This window comes from Limulus polyphemus, unplaced genomic scaffold (assembly GCF_000517525.1).
Source record: "Limulus polyphemus unplaced genomic scaffold, Limulus_polyphemus-2.1.2 Scaffold343, whole genome shotgun sequence".
Classification (NCBI taxonomy): Eukaryota; Metazoa; Arthropoda; class Merostomata; order Xiphosura; family Limulidae; genus Limulus; species Limulus polyphemus.
This window is the reverse complement of record NW_013665953.1, coordinates 134,469-156,332: the sequence shown is the minus strand read 5'-3', so window position 1 is coordinate 156,332 and position 21,864 is coordinate 134,469. Positions and strand designations below refer to the sequence as shown.

The window sequence follows — 21,864 nt, the reverse complement described above, 5'->3', positions numbered from 1 at the left end:
ACCGAAATCTGTTGACATGTTTTGTATGGACTCGGATATCAAGTACATTGTTTAAGTTCATTCATGCATTGTTTCTTGGGTGTGTTTAATAAGGAATAAAAACTGGTGTGAAATTACAAAACGAGAGAGCAAGACTTTGAATATTTACTATATTAGTTTGAACCGAAATATGAAAAAGATATCTTTCAGAGTAACGGGCAGAAAAAAGTATGAAACGTAAGGATGAATAGTTGTGAAGCGTTAATAATACCTTAACTGTGTGTGTTGTACAACAGAACGTCAATTAGAAAATGATGTAATTATAAACCAGGGTGCATAAGTTCTCAAGTTTGCAGAGACAAGGTATTGACGTCAGTTGATGTTATCATCGTATCTATAGTTATAAAACTTCACCGTAGTTGCTACTGTTTTTTATGGAAAAATTTACGTGTGCAAAAGGGTTGGTATAGGTTTAGTTCCAACAATATTTGCGTAATTCTTCAACAAAAGATATATATGTCGGAAACATTAACGAACAGTTAGACTTAAAGAAAAGTGAATCGTCTCGTTTAAATTGTACGAAGGTCAAAAATTTTTATGTTGTTATTTATCGCAATTTTCATAGGATAAACTGACAAAAAAAAACGGTATCTTATAATAAAAAAAGGCAAGTCTTAGATTCAGTGCATGTTTTTTCCCACAAAAATATGTCTGCTATATAACGTTATGAAAGCATGTGCGTCACAGAATAGTTTTTTTTTTTGTTGTTTAACTTGCACCTATCATTCCAAGCTGTTTACTTCTTCGAATTAGGGATTCCAATTAACACAGTGAAACTGGAAAGTTAGTGGCATGAGTTAGATATAAGTGAGGTAGGTATCGGTGTTCAAAATGCCTGAATAATGTTTTCATTCAACTGAAAGATATACCTTGCATGGAGATTTATTGCATAAACATAGATGTGGATCATAGACAACCTGGTGACTGATAAGAGATATGTATGTGTATATAAATATTTGTGTGTCTGTCTGTTTAGGTATCTTGTTGAAACAGTTGGTTGATGAAGTTCATATACATTACTGTTATAACACTATTGTGAAAAAAACAACAATTGTTTTGTATTGTTTTGAAGAAAGTTGGTTTCAAAATTTTGTTTCAGTCAGCTGCACTAAAAGTCTCACCAAGTTGATCAAGCTTGAAAACTTACTCATATAGTCTTGATAGTATATGTAAGCTTAGTATTTCATTTGACAAAAAAATAAAATGGTAACTTTATGATGTTTTAGGTATCCCCAAGCTATGAAACTAGTGTTGTTACTCCTTCAACATCTACATCAGACATGACTTACACAGAATATTCGGTGAGTCATTCTCTTAAATATATTGAAACTAAGGTGCTAGGAAAAGGTATACATTTTGTCACATAATTAGTCATACAATTTTCTCTTGGTTATTTCTGCTTTCATGAAATTCAAAGAAAAATATTTTGACTATCATATCATTACCAGTGCTTCTAAACCTTGAATTAGTTTTATAGTATAACATGAACAACAAGATCCATTTTGTTATTAAAAGCTGTTCTTACCTATACCCATTTTTGAGAAAAAGTAAAAACGTAATTTTCTTTTAAGCTCTTTTAAAATACCAGTTTCTGTTAGTACTTACAGCATCTTATTCCACAAGCCAGTCACCTTGCCAAGAAATTAAATTTGTCTTAACTAGAGCCTAGCTTGTCTATCTGAATCTTAAACTGACCTCTCATCCTATTGTCTTCATAATATAAATAAATCAGATGCCTTTATCTTATTGATCCCCAAGTCAATCTTTTGAGCTTCAATAAGATCACCTTTTACCCTTCTTTTCTCAAGAGAAGATAAGTTAAAAGATTTTAACCTATGTCCATGAGATGACCATTTCGCTCCCAAAATCATTTTAGTAGCCAATCTGTGAACCCTTTTCAATAACTAAAGATCATTTCTTAGATATAAAGACCAAAAATGTTAACACTATTCCTTCTGAAACCTAACTAGTGATTTGTTTAAAAGAGATTATTCTATATCTTTTAAGTTGTAGTTAATATGTATTTAAGTACATCCTCAAATTCTGTTGGCTTCACTTCTTTCAACAAAGCACTATCTCAGTGGCTTGGATGACTTGCATTTATTATAATTAAAAGCTATCTGCCATTTATTCTCCAAACTAACTAAATAATCCAAGTCCCTTTGTAAGGCAGTAGCATCCTCCTCACATCCAGCAACACCCAAAACTTTAATGTAATCAGCAAATGTAAACAGTCTACTGACCTTGACCATTCCTTCATCTATGTCATTGATGTAAACCAAAATGAGCAAAGGTCCTAAAACTGAGCCCTAAGATATCTCAGTAATAACATTAATCTAGTTTGACTGAATTCCATTTACAACTACCCTCTGCTTTTGTTCATCTAGCCAATTTCATATCCAATGACCCAACCTATCCTCCAAACCTAAAGAGAACCTTTTTAACAAGCTTTTTATTTGGCATTTGTTCAAATGTTTTCTGAAAATACATCACATCCATACCTGTATCCTCAAATATGTAAACAGTAACCTCTTCAAAGAATATCAAAAGGTTAGTAAGACAAGATTTTCCCCTAGTGAAACCATGCTAACTATCTAACAAAATTTTAAACTTTATTTAGTGATTTTGTAAAGAATCTTTTATTAGACTATTAAAAACTTTTCCCACTTATGTAAGATTGATAAGCCAATAATTACTGGGACAAGTTTTATTACCTCCTTTGAAAAGGGTATAACATTAGCCAACTTCTAATCTTCTGACACCTGCTCACTGTTCAATGACCTAGAAAAATAATAGCAAGTGGCTCACATATTCATTCCTTATCCCCTTTCAAAGCCATTGGATAAATATTATCTGGCCCAGGTATTTTATCATTTTTTAAGCTTTCCAATTATTTTTTAACAAGCTCAGAATTAATGTGATCATCTTGTTCCCATCTAACATTTGTTTAGGCTAAAATATATTACTTAAATCTTCATTAATAAAAACTAAAGAATAAGTAGATATTAGCCTTCCAATGTAATTCTTCAAAGCCCCACTGTCATCTTAAGATTTTGCTTATCCTTAATGTATTTGGCCTTACTATTTATTTGTAATTACATGCATTAAATTCTAGTGTATACAGTTTACTAATGTACTAAATTCTAAGCAGTTATCAAATAGTAATTGGAACACTAATATAATATTCATTATTGTAATTAGATATAATAACTAATTAAATATTAAGAATATTGTTATAATTACAGTTGCATGAGTTGTCTCATTGTTGGTCTTTTAAAATATCTATTTATTGATATAACATTATATCTTATGCTAAATTGAGGAACAAACAAAAAGCATGTTCAGTGTAGTCTAAAGGCCAAATTTGTTTAAAATTAGTTAGCAAAGTGATGTGGAAGTTCAAGAATTACATAAGGGAAGGGGCTAATTCTGGAAGAACTAGCAACATCAAAGTACCATTTTCCCAGAAATTAAAAAGAGTCCAAACCAAAGAATAAGAAATTTTCATAAATATTAAAATATTTATACAATATGGTAAGGGTTTGACAGTTTCCAGGTTGGATGGCTCTGGAGCAATTAATATAGCAATTGGACCCACTGTATTTAAGCATTCTGATTCCTGTTAAGTGTAATAGTTTCATGTAGCAGTTGTGATTATATTTAATAAATATGTAGATATTAAGAACATTATTATTTTATAATTCAATTTAAGTGCCAAGTAAGAATAATTGCTCTTGCATGCACATTAATGCCTTAAGTTCAATGTTTCCAGTTATTGAGTGACATTTTAACTTCATTTCTGTCTGATGTTAGACTTCTTGCTAGAAGAATGAGGTTAAATGGTAATGTCACTACTGGTATTTTGTCAGAAAAGGTCCTGGGGTCAAACCCCAGTTCCAAAATTTCTTGTCATTTATCAGCTTTTACACTTATAATAATGTGTGTTATAAAGTTTACTTTCAATGATTCATACTATGAATTAACTATAGTAATAAAAATGTTTATGGGAGACTTATGATTTGGTTGGGTGGTGATAAATCAACCCACTAGTTGCCTGACCACAACATCACGAAGTTTCATATTCATATTTAAAAAGCCCTAGGAATGAAGGGAATTGGCAATAGCTTGTACTCTTGGATAGAGCATTAGCCCCATTATCCAAATGGTTCAAGCCCCAATCTTGGAATTTGTTTTCCCTTATCAATTTTTCACTTACGATAATATTTGTTAGAAAGCTTACTTTCGTTAATTCCTATCATTAAACAACTTTTAACTGTTAGCTTTAAGAAATATTTCATGGTTAGATCGTCCCAGTTTTACATTAAAATTTTAAGTGTTTATGTTCAAATCTGAGGGTTTATATTTTCTAGAAGATCTCAAGGTATAATCAACATTACGAGAGATGATAGAGAAATATCAAATAAAAGCCATAGTTATTAAGATAGGAGTTTAGTGGAAATTATGTGCTTTGTGATTGACCTACTAATCTTTTAGTGATCGTGACAATTTTTTTTTATTTATCTCATACATTAACTCAAAATAATCTACAAAATAGTAAGAACTAAAGTAATTTTTACATTGTGTTTCATAAAGTTAGCTTAACTTGCGTATTCTCCAAAGTAAAGGATATTTATAAAAGTAATTGCCTTTTTTCCCATAACCTTCAGTTTACCATTTGTGTACGTTTTTCAAGTAAAGATATGTATTTATTAGATTTTTATCTGAAAGCATGCATTAATGATGACCAGTTTTGCTTTGTGATAATATGTAGGGTTTGTGGCAGAATTAAAAGACCAGCATTCAAAGTTTAGGTTTCACGTTTCTTGACATTTAGGCCTAACATTTTATACATCTTCAGCTGGAGGCAAAGTAATAATACACTAACATTATAGAAATAGAAAATATTTTATTTAGTACTACATGTAGCCAAAGACAGTTCCATTTGTGTTTTTCAGTAATTCAAAAGCATTATTTAAAGACACAACCTCTAATAAAAACCTTTTATGCAAATTATTTTGCTAGGCCTATCAAAATTTAAACCTAAGGTAAGTGAAACTTTAAATTTTATAATTAGAATTACTTAGTACTTCACTGTATGTCATCACAAAAGTATAAGAAAAAAATTCTACTTTGATGGTGATTTGATGTTTGCTTGTCAGAACCAGCTGGAACTATTTATAATAATATATTTCTGTGTGTTTTATTTTTACTTCTTTAATTTAAAAGTGTGTCATTGTTTTGAAATATATGTATAAATAAAATGACTGTGTATACAAACCAAAATTATATTAAAATCCAATGGGAGCTGTTCAACCTTATTGTTATTAAATTTTATCTTACAGCACCTTAAACATAGTGTTTATTCTTAATTTTGTATAGCATTGTAGTAGAAGTTGCATTTATATGTTGATACTCTTAAGCTAAGTACTTTTTATAAGTATTAACGTGGGTGTTTTTCAATTGAAGTTTAATTAGTTATTTGAAACTGTTGATATATCTTCTTTTCTGGAAAAGTACATAATTATATTTAGTAAATATTTATCACAATTTTTTTAAACATTAAATATCTTTATGCATCATCACAGTAACATTTCAATAAACATCAATAACTTTTCACCACAGAAGTTTAACATGAAAACTGTTTGTATGTATTATGTTTCTCAACATTTATCAGAATAGTATTTTGTAAATAATACTGATTAAATCACAATGAATTATTGTTGGACTTCATCAGCAAAGTGCTTGTTTTTTAACAATGGTCTTATCTGATTTTATGATTAGGTGGGTCAATCTGAATATCCTGGAGTCATTCCTATTAATCAACTAGCTGCCATAAAACCAGACCAACTGAAACTAGCACAGGCCACATGTGCTTTGCCTGCTACGTGAGTAGTTTTATTCATTAAAATACCAAGTGTGTTGGTAGTAGCTTTTGAGTATCAAAAATATATCATAATTGAATTAATTATTTTAAATTATATGTTTGTAATTAATATTAAGCTATCTGAAAAGTAGGCTTCTCCTTGGAATAAAATATAATTTTGTTTGCTACAAGTCTTTAATTAGAACAATGAATCCCTAAAAAAAAAAGTGTTTCATCTAGTATTATTTATGAAGACTGAAGTAAAGAAGAAGAAAATTAATTAAAACAAAAAAAGTGTCAGAGCAAAATTACATATATATAGTGCTGAATGAAAAATGTAAGGTGGCCAAAAATTTACTTTGAATAAATTCTACTAAAGCAATAATGTATTTAAATATCTGGCTTGTATATACACAATATTATGGATCATTATTTTAAGAAATCAGCTCTAACTGATGCTTGAATTGACATTGTTGCTCTTTTAATCAAACTACCTTGGCTCAAAGCATTAGACTTCCTCTCCCTCTTGTTCCGGCATGGCCTGGTAGCTAGATTGCTTGACTCACAATCTGAGGATCATGGGTTCAAATCCCCATCCCACCAAATATGCTTGCCCTTTCAGCCATAGGGGCATTATAATATGATGGTCAATCCCACTATTCCTTGGTAAAAAAGTAGTCCAAGAGTAGGCAGTGGGTAGTGATGACTAGCTGCCTTCCCTCTAGTCTTTCACTGCTAAAATAGGGACGGCTAGCGCAGATAGCCCTCATGTATCTTTGTGCGAAATTCAAACCAAACTTCTCCCTCCTACATAATTCAGAATATATAGTATCCAATGCTTAATGCTAAGTGTCTTACATTTAATTATATATTGTTTAAATAAAATCCTATTAGAATCAACTAGCTCACTACCAGCATTTTGGTCTACAATTAATTAATATAAATTAATCATGTATTGTTTAAATAAAATCCTATTAGAATCAACTAGCTCACTACCAGCATTTTGGTCTACAATTAATTAATATAAATTAATCATGTATTGTTTAAATAAAATCCCATTAGAATCAACTAGCTCACTACCAGCATTTTGGTTTACAATTAATTAATGAATATAAATTAAAAAGGGTAGAGTTGCATGTATTCTTCTGGTAGAAACTACTGCTTAATAGTATCCGTAGACAACAACTTCAACCTTTAGCAAAAGTTAAAAAAAAAGAAAGAGTAGCACTGCAAATTGTTCAAAATAGTCCTGTTTTTTTAGTCAGTGGAATTTGTTGACATTTTCTGCATATTTTCAATTTATTTAAATTGTTTAAAACTCTACCTATTCCCCCCCTCCCTTGTATAAATACATAATAATCCCATATGAGAATGTTCATGCATTTTTTTATAACTTGAATAATTCTCATTATTTCTTGGAAACTAATTCAACATAAAGGTATTTATACAAGGTACGTTTCCGTATATTGTTCTATTGTTATTCTAATATGCATAGACTGGTACACCATAATGTTATTGTTATACTGATATTACTTTATCTCATAGAAATAACTGGCAAGGACAGTATGGTTTTTCGTTATCATTTGGAGTCCAAGAGAAGCCAACCAAAACTACAGCTTGGACAGTAAGTTTAGTGTTAGTTTTATTTGATAAATCATTTGTTCATAAGATATGGCAACCTGCATGGCTTGTTGTTTTTCTTACTTTTCTTTTCCACATTGATTTTTTTTCATTAATGAGGAAGCAATGTTGTAGCTTACTAGAATTAAAATTTTTACAAATTTTGGGTTTCTGAAAAACAAAATATTTATTCATAACTGTAAGCTATCTATGACACAATTTGAGCATTAATCATATTAGACAGATATCCTGAGCTTGAGTCATAAATAAAAAAAAATTAACTTTTTAACACACCATATTTCTCATAAATCTTGTTTCATCAATGTTACATAATATATGTCTTTTTTTTTTTGTGACTTGCAGAATATTTTAAGAAAAGGCACAGCACTAGCTTGAGTCTGTTTAAGTCTAGAATTACTGATAGGATTGGCCCCATTGGCTTTTTAAGCACATTTATTTAAAAATATTTAAGTGTCAAATTGATCGTTGGTTACAGAATCCCTAATAACATAACAGTTACATCTCGCATGAAAAAAAATATCATCAGTATTGTGATTAAGTACTTTTAGGCTTCCTACTATATGTAGAAAATTAGTTGTTTCACGCAGTTTGGCTACTTCTTTAAGTGTTTGGCAGGCAATTAGTTACATACAATTATTGGATATGATGCAGAAGGTGGACCCTACTGGTGAGTGAACAGTGCATTAACAAGCTGGTAATTTCAAGGTGAATATGATTTTAAGAGTATAATCAAATTACATTTGAACCTTAGCTTTTGTAAAGTTTTGGTTATGTTGTATAGTGAATTTTTGTATTTGAATAAGCTCTCATTATTCTATTAAAAAGTCATCTTCATTAAGATGTTTTTTGTAAAATAAATGTTTAAAATTTAATAAAATAATACTAGTAAAAACCTTCTGTCTGCTTGGGCAGAGCATAAACTAAAAAAATGAAGGGAGAAAGTCAGGAGAGAAGTTGTTGGAGACATAGTCAGAATAAACAAAGTTCTACGACACGTAGAAACCCAAAGAGTCATATGATTTGGCCACCTAACATGCATGGGCCCTGACCAACCAGCAGTGAAAGCCTACAACAGCTTACTCTCAGGAAATGGAAGAAGAGGAAAGTCATGAAAACAATGGATGGATGGGGGTTTCTGAAATCCTGCACCAACTTAGCGTCAGCCTCGCAAAGTCTATCCACTTCACCCAAGAAAGAAGATTACATCTTCTGTGACACCACCAAGCCTGAGCAGTGGATGAAACAACAAACATATCTGCTATGTTTTGTGTGAGCTTAATATTTTGTTAAGTCTGTTGGATTTGGTACAAGCCTTTAACTTAGGTTACTTTGTTTTTATAAATCAAAAATAATTCTCTAATTTCTCATTCTTATATCGATATGGATATTAACTATGTGTCTCTATTTCAGTACTCTGAAATGAAGGACAAGCTGTTTGTAAATATGGGTGCTGCCTGTCCTGTGAGATTTCACACAAAGCACCTCCCACCCCCAGGCACCATTCTCCGTGCTATGGCTGTGTTCACCAAACCAGAATATGTTACAGAAGTGGTTAAACGATGTCTGACTCATTCCAGTAGAAATGAAGCATCCAATGAAAGTAAGAGTGTCTGTTAAGAATGAAATGTATGAGTTTATAACTTTATTTTAAAGGTCTTTATATGTATATAAAAGATTCCAGTTGGAAAATTTACTTGCACAATTCAGGTGAAATACACGAGACCCTGTAAGGTGCAATTTTTTGGACCACAGTGTATAGTCATCAGTACTTTACATGTATAGAGCTTGATGTACATGAATGTTAAACAAGCAAACCTTTGAGTAAATTTTCCAACTGGTACATGTATAGAGCTTGATGTACATGAATGTTAAACAAGCAAACCTTTGAGTAAATTTTCCAACTGGTACATGTATAGAGCTTGATGTACATGAATGTTAAACAAGCAAACCTTTGAGTAAATTTTCCAATTGGTACATGTATAGAGCTTGATGTACATGAATGTTAAACAAGCAAACCTTTGAGTAAATTTTCAACTGGTACATGTATAGAGCTTGGCATACTTGAACATTAAACAGGCAAACCTTTGAGTAAATTTTTCAACTGGTACATGTATAGAGCTTGGCATACTTGAACATTAAACAGGCAAACCTTTGAGTAAATTTTTCAACTGGTACATGTATAGAGCTTGGCATACTTGAACATTAAACAGGCAAACCTTCAAGTAAATTTTCCAACCAGCACAAGTGTGGAACTTGACATACATGACTATTAGACAGGCAGACCTTTTAAAAGGTGATGCAGGCTCATTCCTCTAATGTTTCCATTCAACAAGGACAGTATGAATAGATCCAAACACATAACACACAGACTACAGGTAGTCCTAAAATTAATGTTGCAATGTTTAAAGAACTTAATGTCTTTTCCACTAGACGTTCTAGTGTTTAACAAAGATAGTGTATTTTCCGATGTAGTTAGACTATTGTGAGATCTTTATTACAGTAGTTACTAGTAAAGAAGTTTTTCACGATAATAGTTATGTACTTTTAACCAGTAAATAAGTATTTAAAATGATTTTAGTAGGACCACTAGATGCTGATATTGATTGAATGTCCATTGAGATTGGTGTCCTATCTGTCCAAATTGTTCCTCCACATTTTAAGGTATCTTTTTTTTAGAAATATTAATATGTTTCTTATATAAGCTTACTTTCTCACTTAAATCATTTCAAAGTAAACTTGCTGAAATATTTTAAATGGATGTACTAGTTTTAATTTTGAATTATCCTACATTTGTTTTTTCTGTTTGCAACAACAGATCACCCAGCTCCTGAGCATTTAATCCGATGTGAAAGCTCTCAGGCTTACTATCTTGTTGATCCTACAACAGGAAGACATTCAGTGGTTGTGCCTTATGAAAATCCACAAGGTACGTACGTCAACTAATGAATCCTACAGATATATTTCTTATTGCATACAAAACTTACTTTTCTAGCTGTACTTTATGGGTGAAGAAATCCTTTAATTTTCTGTGTGTCCTACTTGCAACATCTTGTATTTTTTGTAACCATAATGCTTCTGATTTCAGTGGGAATGTCCTTTATTGTGTACCTCTTCAGATTCATGTGTTTAGGAAGCTGTGTAGGAGGTCTAAATCGTCGTCCAATACAAATTGTATTTACTCTAGAAAATGATCGGTGAGTGCTATGATTGAATCAGTGTTTCCTTAGTTCTGAGAATGATATTTTTATGGAATTTAGAATACTTTTTTTCTTCTATTAAAATAAATTCATATATCTCTTTTCTTCTGAGTTTGAAGTAATATGAGAGTTTATAAATGTAAAAAATAAGTTTTGCAAAGTTTTGGGCATTTTGACTTTAATGTTTGAATGAAAACTATATTTTTTCACTATCTTGTTCAACTGAATTGTTTGGTCTTAACAAATCAGTGTTCATATTTAAATAAATGTTATCTGTACATTCAAAAAACAGTTACTAAAATGATTTAAACCCTTGCAGTTAGTGTCAGGTATGAAAACATTGAGTTCAATTATCTGTTCCAAAAACTGCATGCTCAAAGCCTTTGTGGAGGTTTGGAGAAACTTTTATACATGTTCATGTAGTGCCTGTGATAAACATAAAAAGAAAACACAGTTAAAACAATTTCTTCTTGGTTCAGTGGTAAATTTATAGAATTACAATGCTAAATCCAGGGTTCGATTCCCAGCTGTTGACAGAGCACAGATAGCCCACTGTGTAGCTTTGCACTAAACAAACAAAACAATTTGATCGAAATTTTAATATGTCACAACTTTATATTACAATGAAATAATTTTAAACAATGTGATGAATAAGTCATGCTCAGAGAATTGTATAATTATATAATTAATTGCCCCCCAGTGGCACAGCGGTATGTCTGCAGACTTACAACGCTAGAAACCGGGTTTCGATACCTGTGGTGGGCAGAGCACGTATAGCCCTTGTGTAGCTTTGTGCATAATTAAAAACAAACAAACAAAACAAACAATATAATTAATTTGCTTCTGGGAAGGAAATGTTTACAGTTCTATGTAAATGGTTTACTACTAAAAAACTCCTTAAATATCATCACAGGAAGATCATTGGTTAATGAAATATGTAAGACAATGTGCTGTTAAAAGACAGTTCAGTCACAGATAATTAAGAGCTAAACTGTGTACAGTTTATAGATTAACTACAGTCAAGTTGTAGCTACACTACTTATAACTTGTCAGTCAATTGTAGACAGTTTGTATCAAATAATTTGTTGATTAATTGCAGACACCTTGCAGTAAAAATGCCTATTGTTCATAGAATATGTTATTAAATTGTTTTTGCTTTCTTATCATTCATCATCATGCAGTGGTTTGTGTCTTGGACGTCGAGCACTAGAAATAAGAATTTGTGCTTGTCCTGGGCGGGATCGCAGAAATGAAGAAAATCTTTTGGAAAAACAGCATGAACCACAGCAAGGAACAGTGGATAGTGTCAAACGTGAGTTTTACCTTCTCATTTTTAAATCTCTTCCATTTTTTTATGCAATCGTAAGTAAAAATTATTTAACAGTAAGAATTTTTTTAAGATTACTGCTTCATCCAGTGAAGTCTGAAATTGTTGAAGAGAAAACCGAGTACAAGAGTTTACAATGGTTCTGAAAAGTAGGGAAGTCGTTGAGAAATGACAATATAGTCAAGAATCCTGGAAAATCAAAATCAATCCATCAACATATTTTAATCAAAATTTTTAATTATAAGAAATTGAAAAAATTTCTTCTTTGATCAACTAGATTTTCAACCCTAGAATACAATTCTTGAAAAATGGGGTTTCACCACATTCATATACGAAATCCAAGTTGTTTTGTTGCAGATAACTTTCGAATCACTTCAGAAGTTGTAATCAGGTTTAATGAACATCATAAACATACAGTTATAATTATAAGAGTTTAAAAGAAAATGTGTTTTGAGACATATGTTGATGTTGCTGAAAAGACACAATTACAGCAGAAATATATAAATAAATATTACCCACATTACAATAACATGACTCTTCAAGATTATTTTAAATCTTGTCTCTCACAGTCAGTGGCATACTAAGTTTCCAAGACAACAAGTTAAATTTAACAATGCAACTTTAGCTAATTTTTCAACCCTGAATATATATATTTAGTCATTTACTGCCTAAACTTTATATGTTACAATAACGATTGGGTGACAAAAAAAAAGATTAAGATTTGACCAAGCATCTAGTAATGAAATTCATAAGTACAGATGTTCTTCTAACATCGTAAACATTTTACAAGACACCCTCTTATGAATACTGTTGTGAGGGATAGATAGTGATTGGATGTGCATGTGCTTTCTGTTATTAACTTGACATTCAGTTATCTACTTGGTTTTGGCTTAGTTATAGCATGAAACATCAATTTTAAAATTTTGAGTAATATAACTATGTTTCACGAATGAAAAAACTTGGTGTGTGCCAGAAGCTTCAATTCTTCAGGTAAAAGAGTAGGCCTAAATATGCTAAAGGAAAGCAACATTGCTCTGTTATTCACATTAGTCAAACTGGGAGTGTATAGGTTATCATGTTGTACAGTTAGTAAATGATGATTGTTCACGATGTAACTCTGAACCTGAACTATAATGATGCTCGTGTCACTAAGCCTTAAAGTTTCAGTAGTTGACTTTTGGTTTTAGCCATTGTGGTTGTTTAGAGAAGACAAATAATCGTATACAATAAATAAAAAATACAAAAAACAGTATACCAAATAGGTTATTGATGTCAAGAAAGTATTCCAAATGTGCAGACTGCATCAATGAACATGAATTATTTTAATCTTCAAAAATAGTGAGCTGTATTTTACATTCTACTTCGTAATATCTGCTCTTCTTGTCATATGGAACCTTCATATTTTAGCTATTAATTTATCATTGTGACATTTTATGAATAAACACACAAAAATATAAAAGTATAATGATAAATTTGTGTCATTTCACAAAGTACAGCAGTTAAGAATTAGAACAACAAAAAGAAACACTAGTACTACAATAATGTATGATGTTATTGTACTATATTTGGGATTGTTTGCTTTGGGAACTATGAAATGTGGGAGTTGATACTGTGTAGAACTGAAGTTCTTTGTTGTCATCTTAATGAACACTGTCTTAGGGGTTAAACAGCAAGGAAATCGTATAGTAGAACTGAAATTCTTTGTCATCATCTTAGTGAACACTGTCTTAGGAGATAAACAGCAAGGAAATCGTACAGTAGAACTGAAATTCTTTGTCATTATCTTAATGAACACTGTCTTAGGGGTTAAACAGCAAGAAAATCATATAGTAGAACTGAAGTTCTTTGTCATCATCTTAGTGAACACTGTCTTAGGAGATAAACAGCAAGGAAATTGTATAGTAGAACTAAAGTTCTTGGTCATCATCTTAGTGAACACTGTCTTGGGAGTTAAATAACAAGGAAATCATATAGTTGAACTGAAGTTCTTTGTCATCATCTTAGTGAACACTGTCTTAGGAGATAAACAGCAAGGAAATCATATAGTAGAACTGAAGTTCTTTGTTATCATCTTAAGGAAAACTGTCTTAGGAGTTAGATAGCAAGGAAATCGTATAGTGGAAATGAAGTTCTTTGTCATCTTTGTCGTAGGAGTTAAATGGCAAGGAAATCATATAGAGGAGAAGAAATAAGATGGGTGCCTTCTGTTTTGCTTTTGTTTTTCAGCGTATTACTATAACTTTTTCTTTAATTCTCATCTCTTGCTTTAGCTTTCAACTTTAGTTAACACCTTTTCCAAATACACTTGTTGGACCTCCCCAGAAACACATCAGCACATCATCTTGTGAATATCCCATGAAAATTTAATCTTTGTTGGCCACTTTTTCATAGTCCACCATCACCAGTTTATTGGTTTAAGTTCTCTTACCTTTCTATGTTTCCCCCATAAAATGGACAGTTCTTTGAATTGTAATTCCTACTTACTGAACTATCTTAAACACTGTTATTATTTCCATTTTGAAAGAAAATAAAACAGCTTACAACACACACTATTTTACATTTATCATGACTTATTCAACCCTTGTGAGTTCATATGACCATTACAAGTGTCATATACCATAACTTATGTGTTTGTGTAAAATATATGTAAAGTATACGTGTGGGAGTTAGCTGTACAATATGCAGTTTCCATTCCAGCTACAAGTACACGTCAGTATAATTAACTTTCTTAAAACTAACCTTCAGTAGATAATGAAGTGAGGGTGGAGAAATATTTTATGGTTTTTAGTTTACCGCAAAGTAATTCTATATGTAATAGTAGGAAGATACACAATACTGTGTAAAGTTATCTAAACTAAAGTTTTTTTCTGTGCTTTTTTGATAAGTACTTGAATTTAATATAAATAACATACATTCTTTGTGTAGAAGAAAAGTCCATATTTCTTTGGAAAGAGACCCCCCCCCCTCCATTCTATTGTGCTGGCTATGCCCCTGCTTGTGTAGTATGTTATTTGAGGGTTGTTGTTTTTTATAAATTTGGATCTGTTAGGAAAGTTGTCAGGTAAACAGTTCTAAACATTAAATTGAGATTGTAATAAAACACACATTTTTATGTGAGAAAAGTCTACATATAACTGTTTTATGTGTTTAATCTACAGGTACAGTTGTCAGGTTATCTCAAGAACTTTGGAACAATACTCCACTTCCAAAAAAAGTAAAAACAAGCAGCGATGATGATAAAATCTTTACTTTGGAGGTAATTAATTTAATTGAGTCATTTGCAAAACTATTTTACAAGTGACTCTTTGCTTAGCATTTTCTGTATTCTTGAGTGACCTCTAGTGATGTCTTATTGAACATCTTATTCCATATTAAACTTGAGGTAATTCTTATACTTGAAACACTTAGTTCTAGATCATAACAGTCTAGTGTTAGTGTACCTAAATTGTGATTCTAAGGATTCACGGTTCAAATCCTTTTGCTACAAATGTATGTTTAGCACCTTAAAGTTATGGGTGAGCTGTAAGAGTGACAGTCAAATCCCACTATTCAATATAAGTGTAGACCAAGAGTTGGTGATGAGTGCTGTCGACTCTAGTCTGTTAGCTCAAAATTAGAAAGTAGCTTTGCAAAAACATTCCGAAATAAAAAGTCTATAAACTATCAATCAGTCAAAATAGTCCAAAAATCTTTAAAATCATGTTTAAAATATGATCAAAAGTTCTATTCATTGTTATCATTTAACATAATGACTATTTGACAACAGTGATATAGCATTTGTAAAAACAAGAAACAAAAGTCATGAAATTATTATTAATTTTGATTAATCCGTACTGTTTTGTAATTTTATTAGATGAAAGAAATTTCATTTTCATGCAACTGTGCTCGTATATGAAACTTGATTTCCTCTTTAGGTCAGAGGACGCAAAAACTATGAATACCTATGTATAATGAGAGATGCACTAGAGAAACAAAGATACCTGACAAGTGAGCAACTCAGAGCCTACCAGCATGACAAGTAAGTGTACAGTAGCTTATAAACATACTTAATACGTAAAAAATGAAATTGTTTGTTTTAGAGAAGATGTAAAACTGGCTGCACAGTATTATATTTTTTATTCAAAAGAAAGTTATCAATGGACAAAAATAAAAATTTTGAGCAAATAGAGAGAACATTATATATTAAAATGTTTAGTTTACTTTTTGTTGTATTTTTATACTTTTAGTGAAAAACAAAGACCATGCATAAATAGAAGTATGTAAGACATGTGAGAAAAAAAAAATATTTTTGGCATACAGTTGGATCTGATTATGCATATTAGTTTAAGTTGTTTTAATACAAAAAATGTCTTTCAAAGGAAAGTAAGTCATGAAGTTTGTTTTACTTCAATGAATTTTAGGACATGCAGAGACAAATTATTTGTTTATAAGCATTGAGTTGTTCTTAGTTAGTTCAGTCAGTTAACTGGCAGCAAGTGTTTAGATGAGAAAAGTAAGTGTCAGTGTGAAAGTTAATAACCTCTTCAAGTTTACACTTTGATAGTTAACTGGTAGCAAGTGTTTAGATGAGAAAAGTAAGTGTCAGTGTGAAAGTTAATAACCTCTTCAAGTTTACACTTTGATAGTTAACTGGCAGCAAGTGTTTAGATGAGAAAAGTAAGTGTCAGTGTGAAAGTTAATAACCTCTTCAAGTTTACACTTTGATAAGGTATATTTTTTGAAAGAACTTTCCTTTAAGATCAATCATTTTGCATATTTAAAGACTGCTGAACTAGCAGCAGTTAAACGGTATGCTGTAAACTGATAGTGTTGTAGCAGAAAGAGCTATTAAGTGTATTTAATGTTAATTTAAAATGCTTTGAAGGATTAGAAACCGAGTCGGAACTGTATTAGAAATACGTGGTTATGTTGTTTACTTTAACTGAAGAAGTAAATTTCTTAATTTTATATAAGGGAGCTGCACTTCAGTAAACCCAAAAAGAAAGGAACGGAACTGTATTAGAAATACGTGGTTATGTTGTTTACTTTAACTGAAGAAGTAAATTTCTTAATTTTATATTAGGGAGCTGCACTTCAGTAAACCCAAAAAGAAAGGAAATAAGAATTCTTCTGGAGAAGAAAGTGACTAAAGACTGAAAAGTTGGACAGACCTAGATGCTTAAGGGAAAGAATAAAGAGAAAATCTAACTGCCTTTAAAGAGAGTTGGCTACCTGATTACAAGAAGTAGCAAATCGGGTAGTCTCGTCACATCTGTACCAGTCGTTACTGAGAAACCATTGTTTTTACGCGAAGCATTGTTTGAGGTTTTTGGTAATTAAGTTGATAAAGAGAGAAAAAAAAATAACACTCATAGTTAAAAACCTATGTGGATTGTCTGGTTCAAGTTACAAAAACCAGTGTAACTGTGAGGTCTTGACAAACTCTTCAAATGGGGAATTGAAGTTTACTATTAGTTTTTAAGAACATTTAAAGAAACGAGAGAAATTTTACATTTCTACTGCCGTATGGTTAGATAATAATGTAATATCACCTTGTAGCTTGTGTTCTGAAGTTATTAAGAATTACTATGTTATCAGAGCAATGGAAATGTGACATCTTCTTTTACACAATGTTGTTTTGATACAAGTTACCTAGAGCCAGTAATTAACATTTATTGTGACACAAAATAATACAAGCTCTGATAATAATATGTTAGGAGATGATCATAAACCATAATTACTTTCATATTGCTCTAATTTAGATGTTCTAACTTTCCATTGAATATTATACTATATTTCAAGGCAGAACTATTATTTATATTATACCAAAAGGATTTTTGGAGTGGGGATTAAAATATGCATTTAAAACTACATTTTTTTTCTATGGATTTTACGTTATTCTACATGAATGTTCAGAATCAAGGAATTTTCAAACTTGGACAAACTTCATCTGGCTTAACATAGGTTTAGGTATTAGTAACTAGTCAGGGAGACTGTCTTTCAAAATTGCAACTTATAATAAACCAAGGTTGTCATTCATTTTTTTCAAAATAAAATTGATTACTCTTCCTTTTTCTTAGCACCTTTTCCTCCTTTTTTATTTTTATTCTTTTTGGAAATCCATCAAAAGAAGCCTTAAGTTATATAGTTTCCCAGATCCATCACAGCATAGCTCTCACAACAATCATTAGTTGATAAATATAACACATAACATCTGTTACAGTAACATATAATTATCAAGGTACATATACAAACGCACACTACTTAAAACAGCTCATAATCAACCTTGTTCAGTCATAATGCATCCCATGCAACAACATTTATTGTTTAGCTTAATGCTGAAAGCTGGTGAAACAACACGACCAACACTCACATTAAAAATCATGCAAGACTGCAGATCTATCGTGTTTTTTTTTCTATATTCTTCAAGTTTAGTCTATTATGGATTTAAAGTCAGAAGTGTGGTAAAAATAATTATAGTATAAGCAGCTGTCGAAATTCAATGCAATATTGCCTTTATAATAACCTTTTCAAAACAGAATACAGTTCAACAGATGTTATTAGTTCCCATAACAACAAAAACATGATTAACCAAACATTCCCCAAGTGGTACAGCAGACTTATAATGCTAGAAACCAGGTTTCGATACCCATGGTGGGCAGAGCACAGATAGTCCATTGTGTGTAGCTTTGTGCTTAACTTCAAATAACCAAACATTAAATGACTTGTACAGCAATCTGCAGCTGATTAAATGCAACACATGACAGTTTACATCATGATATATAACGGAACAGACCCAAGTTAATGTTATCAGTTGTAATTATATATATATTCTGTAATTATCAGTGTTCTACCATCTTGAGTTCATAGTTGTTCGAATTTCCTGTTTAGATTATTCAAAATTCGTACTAGTTTGTAGTGAGAACATTGTGAAATATAATTTTTGAAGTTTAACTATTATTATTATGCTAACAGACTGCAAGTGTGTGTGATAATTAAAGGTTAAGAAAAATCATTCACACACATTGTAATATTTTTAAGTTACACTTTATGTAGTTAGGCTAGATTCCTGTGTTAAAACTGATTTTCTGCTGTTTTTTCTGGAACTATACAAAATGTTCGTATGAAAAAATCCTCCTACATGTAGTTACTAAAGCATTGATTATCTAGCAGTTAGAGTTTTGTTCTTAATAAGTGGGTCATTAAGAAAGATATCTTATCATGACCAAATAAATAACTTAATGTTACCAATTAAATGAACCATAATGTCTCATGCAGTACACTATATATATATTGAAAATTAGTTTTTAAGTTTCTGAAAGATTGCTGTGCTTGCATTTTAAAGAGCTTAAGGAAAATTTACCATTGTATGTCTTAAAGGAACAGGTTTACTCAACTTCTTTATTGACATTGTTAGTTAAGTAGTTTTATTGGCAATTTAGATGACAAGAAATTTTCTTTCTATTTTTTTTATCTCCATTTCACACTATTTTAAAGCATTGCAGCTTTCAAGTTGTACTGTAGTCCACGCCTTTCAACCTTGTGATTTTTACAAGATTCATGGGACAAGCTAACCCAGCAAATCAGTTGGTAGTTTTTTTTATAGTATGGACTTTTTATGTGTTTAAATTTGAAATAATAAAAAAAACAGTTTTAAAACCTATCTTCTTTTTTTTTCAAAACAAGAGAATTAAAAATTTTAAAACTTTGATATTTGAAAGTTCTTCAAAATAATTTGTTTCCAATAAAAGTCTTTTGTTTAAAACATTGATCTTTGAATACTATCTTTTGTTTTTGGTTTCTTTTGTCTAAATAACCTTTCACACATTCTTTTACTACACTGATGTATTCAATGATTTCCATAAAAGGAAGGAACTGCCAGATCATTTTATTTTGAAATTAATTATAAATATGTTGGCCATACAAAACTAAAAGCATGTTTTTTTGTTGTTGTTGTTTTTTCAAACAGCAACATTTTGTTTCAGTGGTATAGATACTTTTCAATGGCAATGAAATTAAAACAGTTTAACCATACAGACTTGCAATGACAGTATTATAAATAATTTGACCATACAGACTTACAATGACAGTATTATAAATAATTTGACCATACAGACTTACAATGACAGTATTATAAATAATTTGACCATACAGACTTACAATGACAGTATTATAAATAATTTGACCATACAGACTTACAATGATAGTATTACAAATAATTTGACCATACAAACTCACTATGACAGTATTATAAATTTTTTGACCATACAGACTCACTAAAACAATGTTATAAATAATTTGACCATACAGACTCATTAGGCCCGACATGGCCAGGTGGTTAAGGCACTCGACTCGCAATCTGAGGGTCGCGGGTTCGAATCCCCGTCACACCAAACATGCTCGCCCTTTCAGCCGTGGGGGCATTATAATGTGACGGTCAATCCCACTATTCGTTGGTAAAGGAGTAGCCCAAGAGTTGGCGGAGGGTGGTGATGACTAGCTGCCTTCCCTCTAGTCTTTCACCACTAAATTAGGGACGGCTAGCGCAGATAGCCCTCGTGTAGCTTTGCGCGAAATTCAAAAACAAACAGACTCATTATAACAGTATTATAAGATAATTTGACCATACAAACTCACTATGACAGTATTATATGATAATTTGGCCACACAGGCTCACAATGACAGTATTATGACATAGTTTGGCCATACAGACTCACTGTCATGATATAAAAGACTGTTTGGTGCAAATATTAGTGATTAATTTATATTTGTGGGTGAATATTTTATTATTTTTAAGTTTTGTTATAATAAGAGTTAAAAGCAGACGATTGTAGAAGGTTTTGTTAATAACTAATTGGTGTCGAGAATATAGAAAGTGGCCAGACGACTATGTAATAAAGATATAAATAGTGTGAGATGAGCGGGAAGCAGCAGACAGACAGTATTAGACAGATAAAAGCAGAGAGAATATAGTTGGTGTGAAGTTAAGTAACGTAAAGGTGAGAGGCCTAACGTTTAATATATATATATTAGAGTGAAACTAACGGTGGAAAAGGAAATTAGAAAAAATAAGTTTATTCCGTCAAAACTAAGTAATTGAATAAGCATGAGTGCACTTTGACAAAAGCAACATAGGATCTTCAGAAGAAAGATTATCACAATCGTAAGTGAATCACACCTGACTAATATTGTGATAGTATTAGAGAAAATAGTTCTGCTTGTCAACTGAGATTCTAAAGTAATTGAAGAAGCCTAAATGGACTTTTGACAGGAAGAGGAGAACTATACATATACTGATATAACGTTTACGATATGTTTATGTTCTCAATAGTGTGAGCACTTTATTGTACATATGTTTAACTTGTTACGAATACATATATTATTTGAAAACAAGTAAAGTGTATGCTGTTTATTCGTCGTTGAATTTATCTCTAACAAGTCACAGACACCTACTGTAGAAGAATCCTAAGCTCAACAACTACATAGTGTATATTTATACTGTTTAATAAATATAAGTAAAAGCCATTTATTTTGACAATTGGCTTAAAAAAAAAGACCAGAACCAATATACATATATGATATTATTTTTTTTAATCTAACACTGTAACAATATTATGGACTAGAGGAGACCTGCAAAACATTTCCGGCCAAATTAGTATCTTTATCGTAACAGTACTTCTTTAAATATAACATTTCTAGCACAATACAAACGAATTGTAATCGTAGACAACGAAATGTGTAAATCCTGTTATATATAGTCTGCACTTTATAAAACTTTAGCTTATCTTAGGCCGAAGTTCGATCAAGTGATAAATCAA

At 31.1% G+C, this 21,864-nt stretch overlaps 1 protein-coding gene across 3 annotated transcripts in view; it reads left to right on the top strand.

The window, feature by feature from the left end:
* Positions 1 to 19,711, top strand: part of LOC106457540 (cellular tumor antigen p53-like) — a 28,700-nt gene extending 8,989 nt beyond the window's left edge. For 2 of the 3 annotated variants that reach the window (XM_022383519.1, XM_013916973.2), the window contains 10 exons: positions 1,266 to 1,340; positions 5,821 to 5,924; positions 7,448 to 7,526; positions 8,954 to 9,143; positions 10,359 to 10,469; positions 10,629 to 10,737; positions 11,922 to 12,052; positions 15,226 to 15,323; positions 15,982 to 16,085; positions 17,130 to 19,711. In XM_022383519.1, coding sequence (XP_022239227.1) covers positions 1,266 to 1,340; positions 5,821 to 5,924; positions 7,448 to 7,526; positions 8,954 to 9,143; positions 10,359 to 10,469; positions 10,629 to 10,737; positions 11,922 to 12,052; positions 15,226 to 15,323; positions 15,982 to 16,085; positions 17,130 to 17,196 — 1,068 coding nt within the window. In that variant the 3' untranslated portion in view covers positions 17,197 to 19,711. Of the gene's footprint in view, positions 1 to 418; positions 978 to 1,265; positions 1,341 to 5,820; positions 5,925 to 7,447; positions 7,527 to 8,953; positions 9,144 to 10,358; positions 10,470 to 10,628; positions 10,738 to 11,921; positions 12,053 to 15,225; positions 15,324 to 15,981; positions 16,086 to 17,129 lie in introns of those variants that run through there. The other variant, XM_022383520.1, reaches the window with a different exon arrangement.
* The last annotated feature ends 2,153 nt before the right edge of the window (positions 19,712 to 21,864 follow it).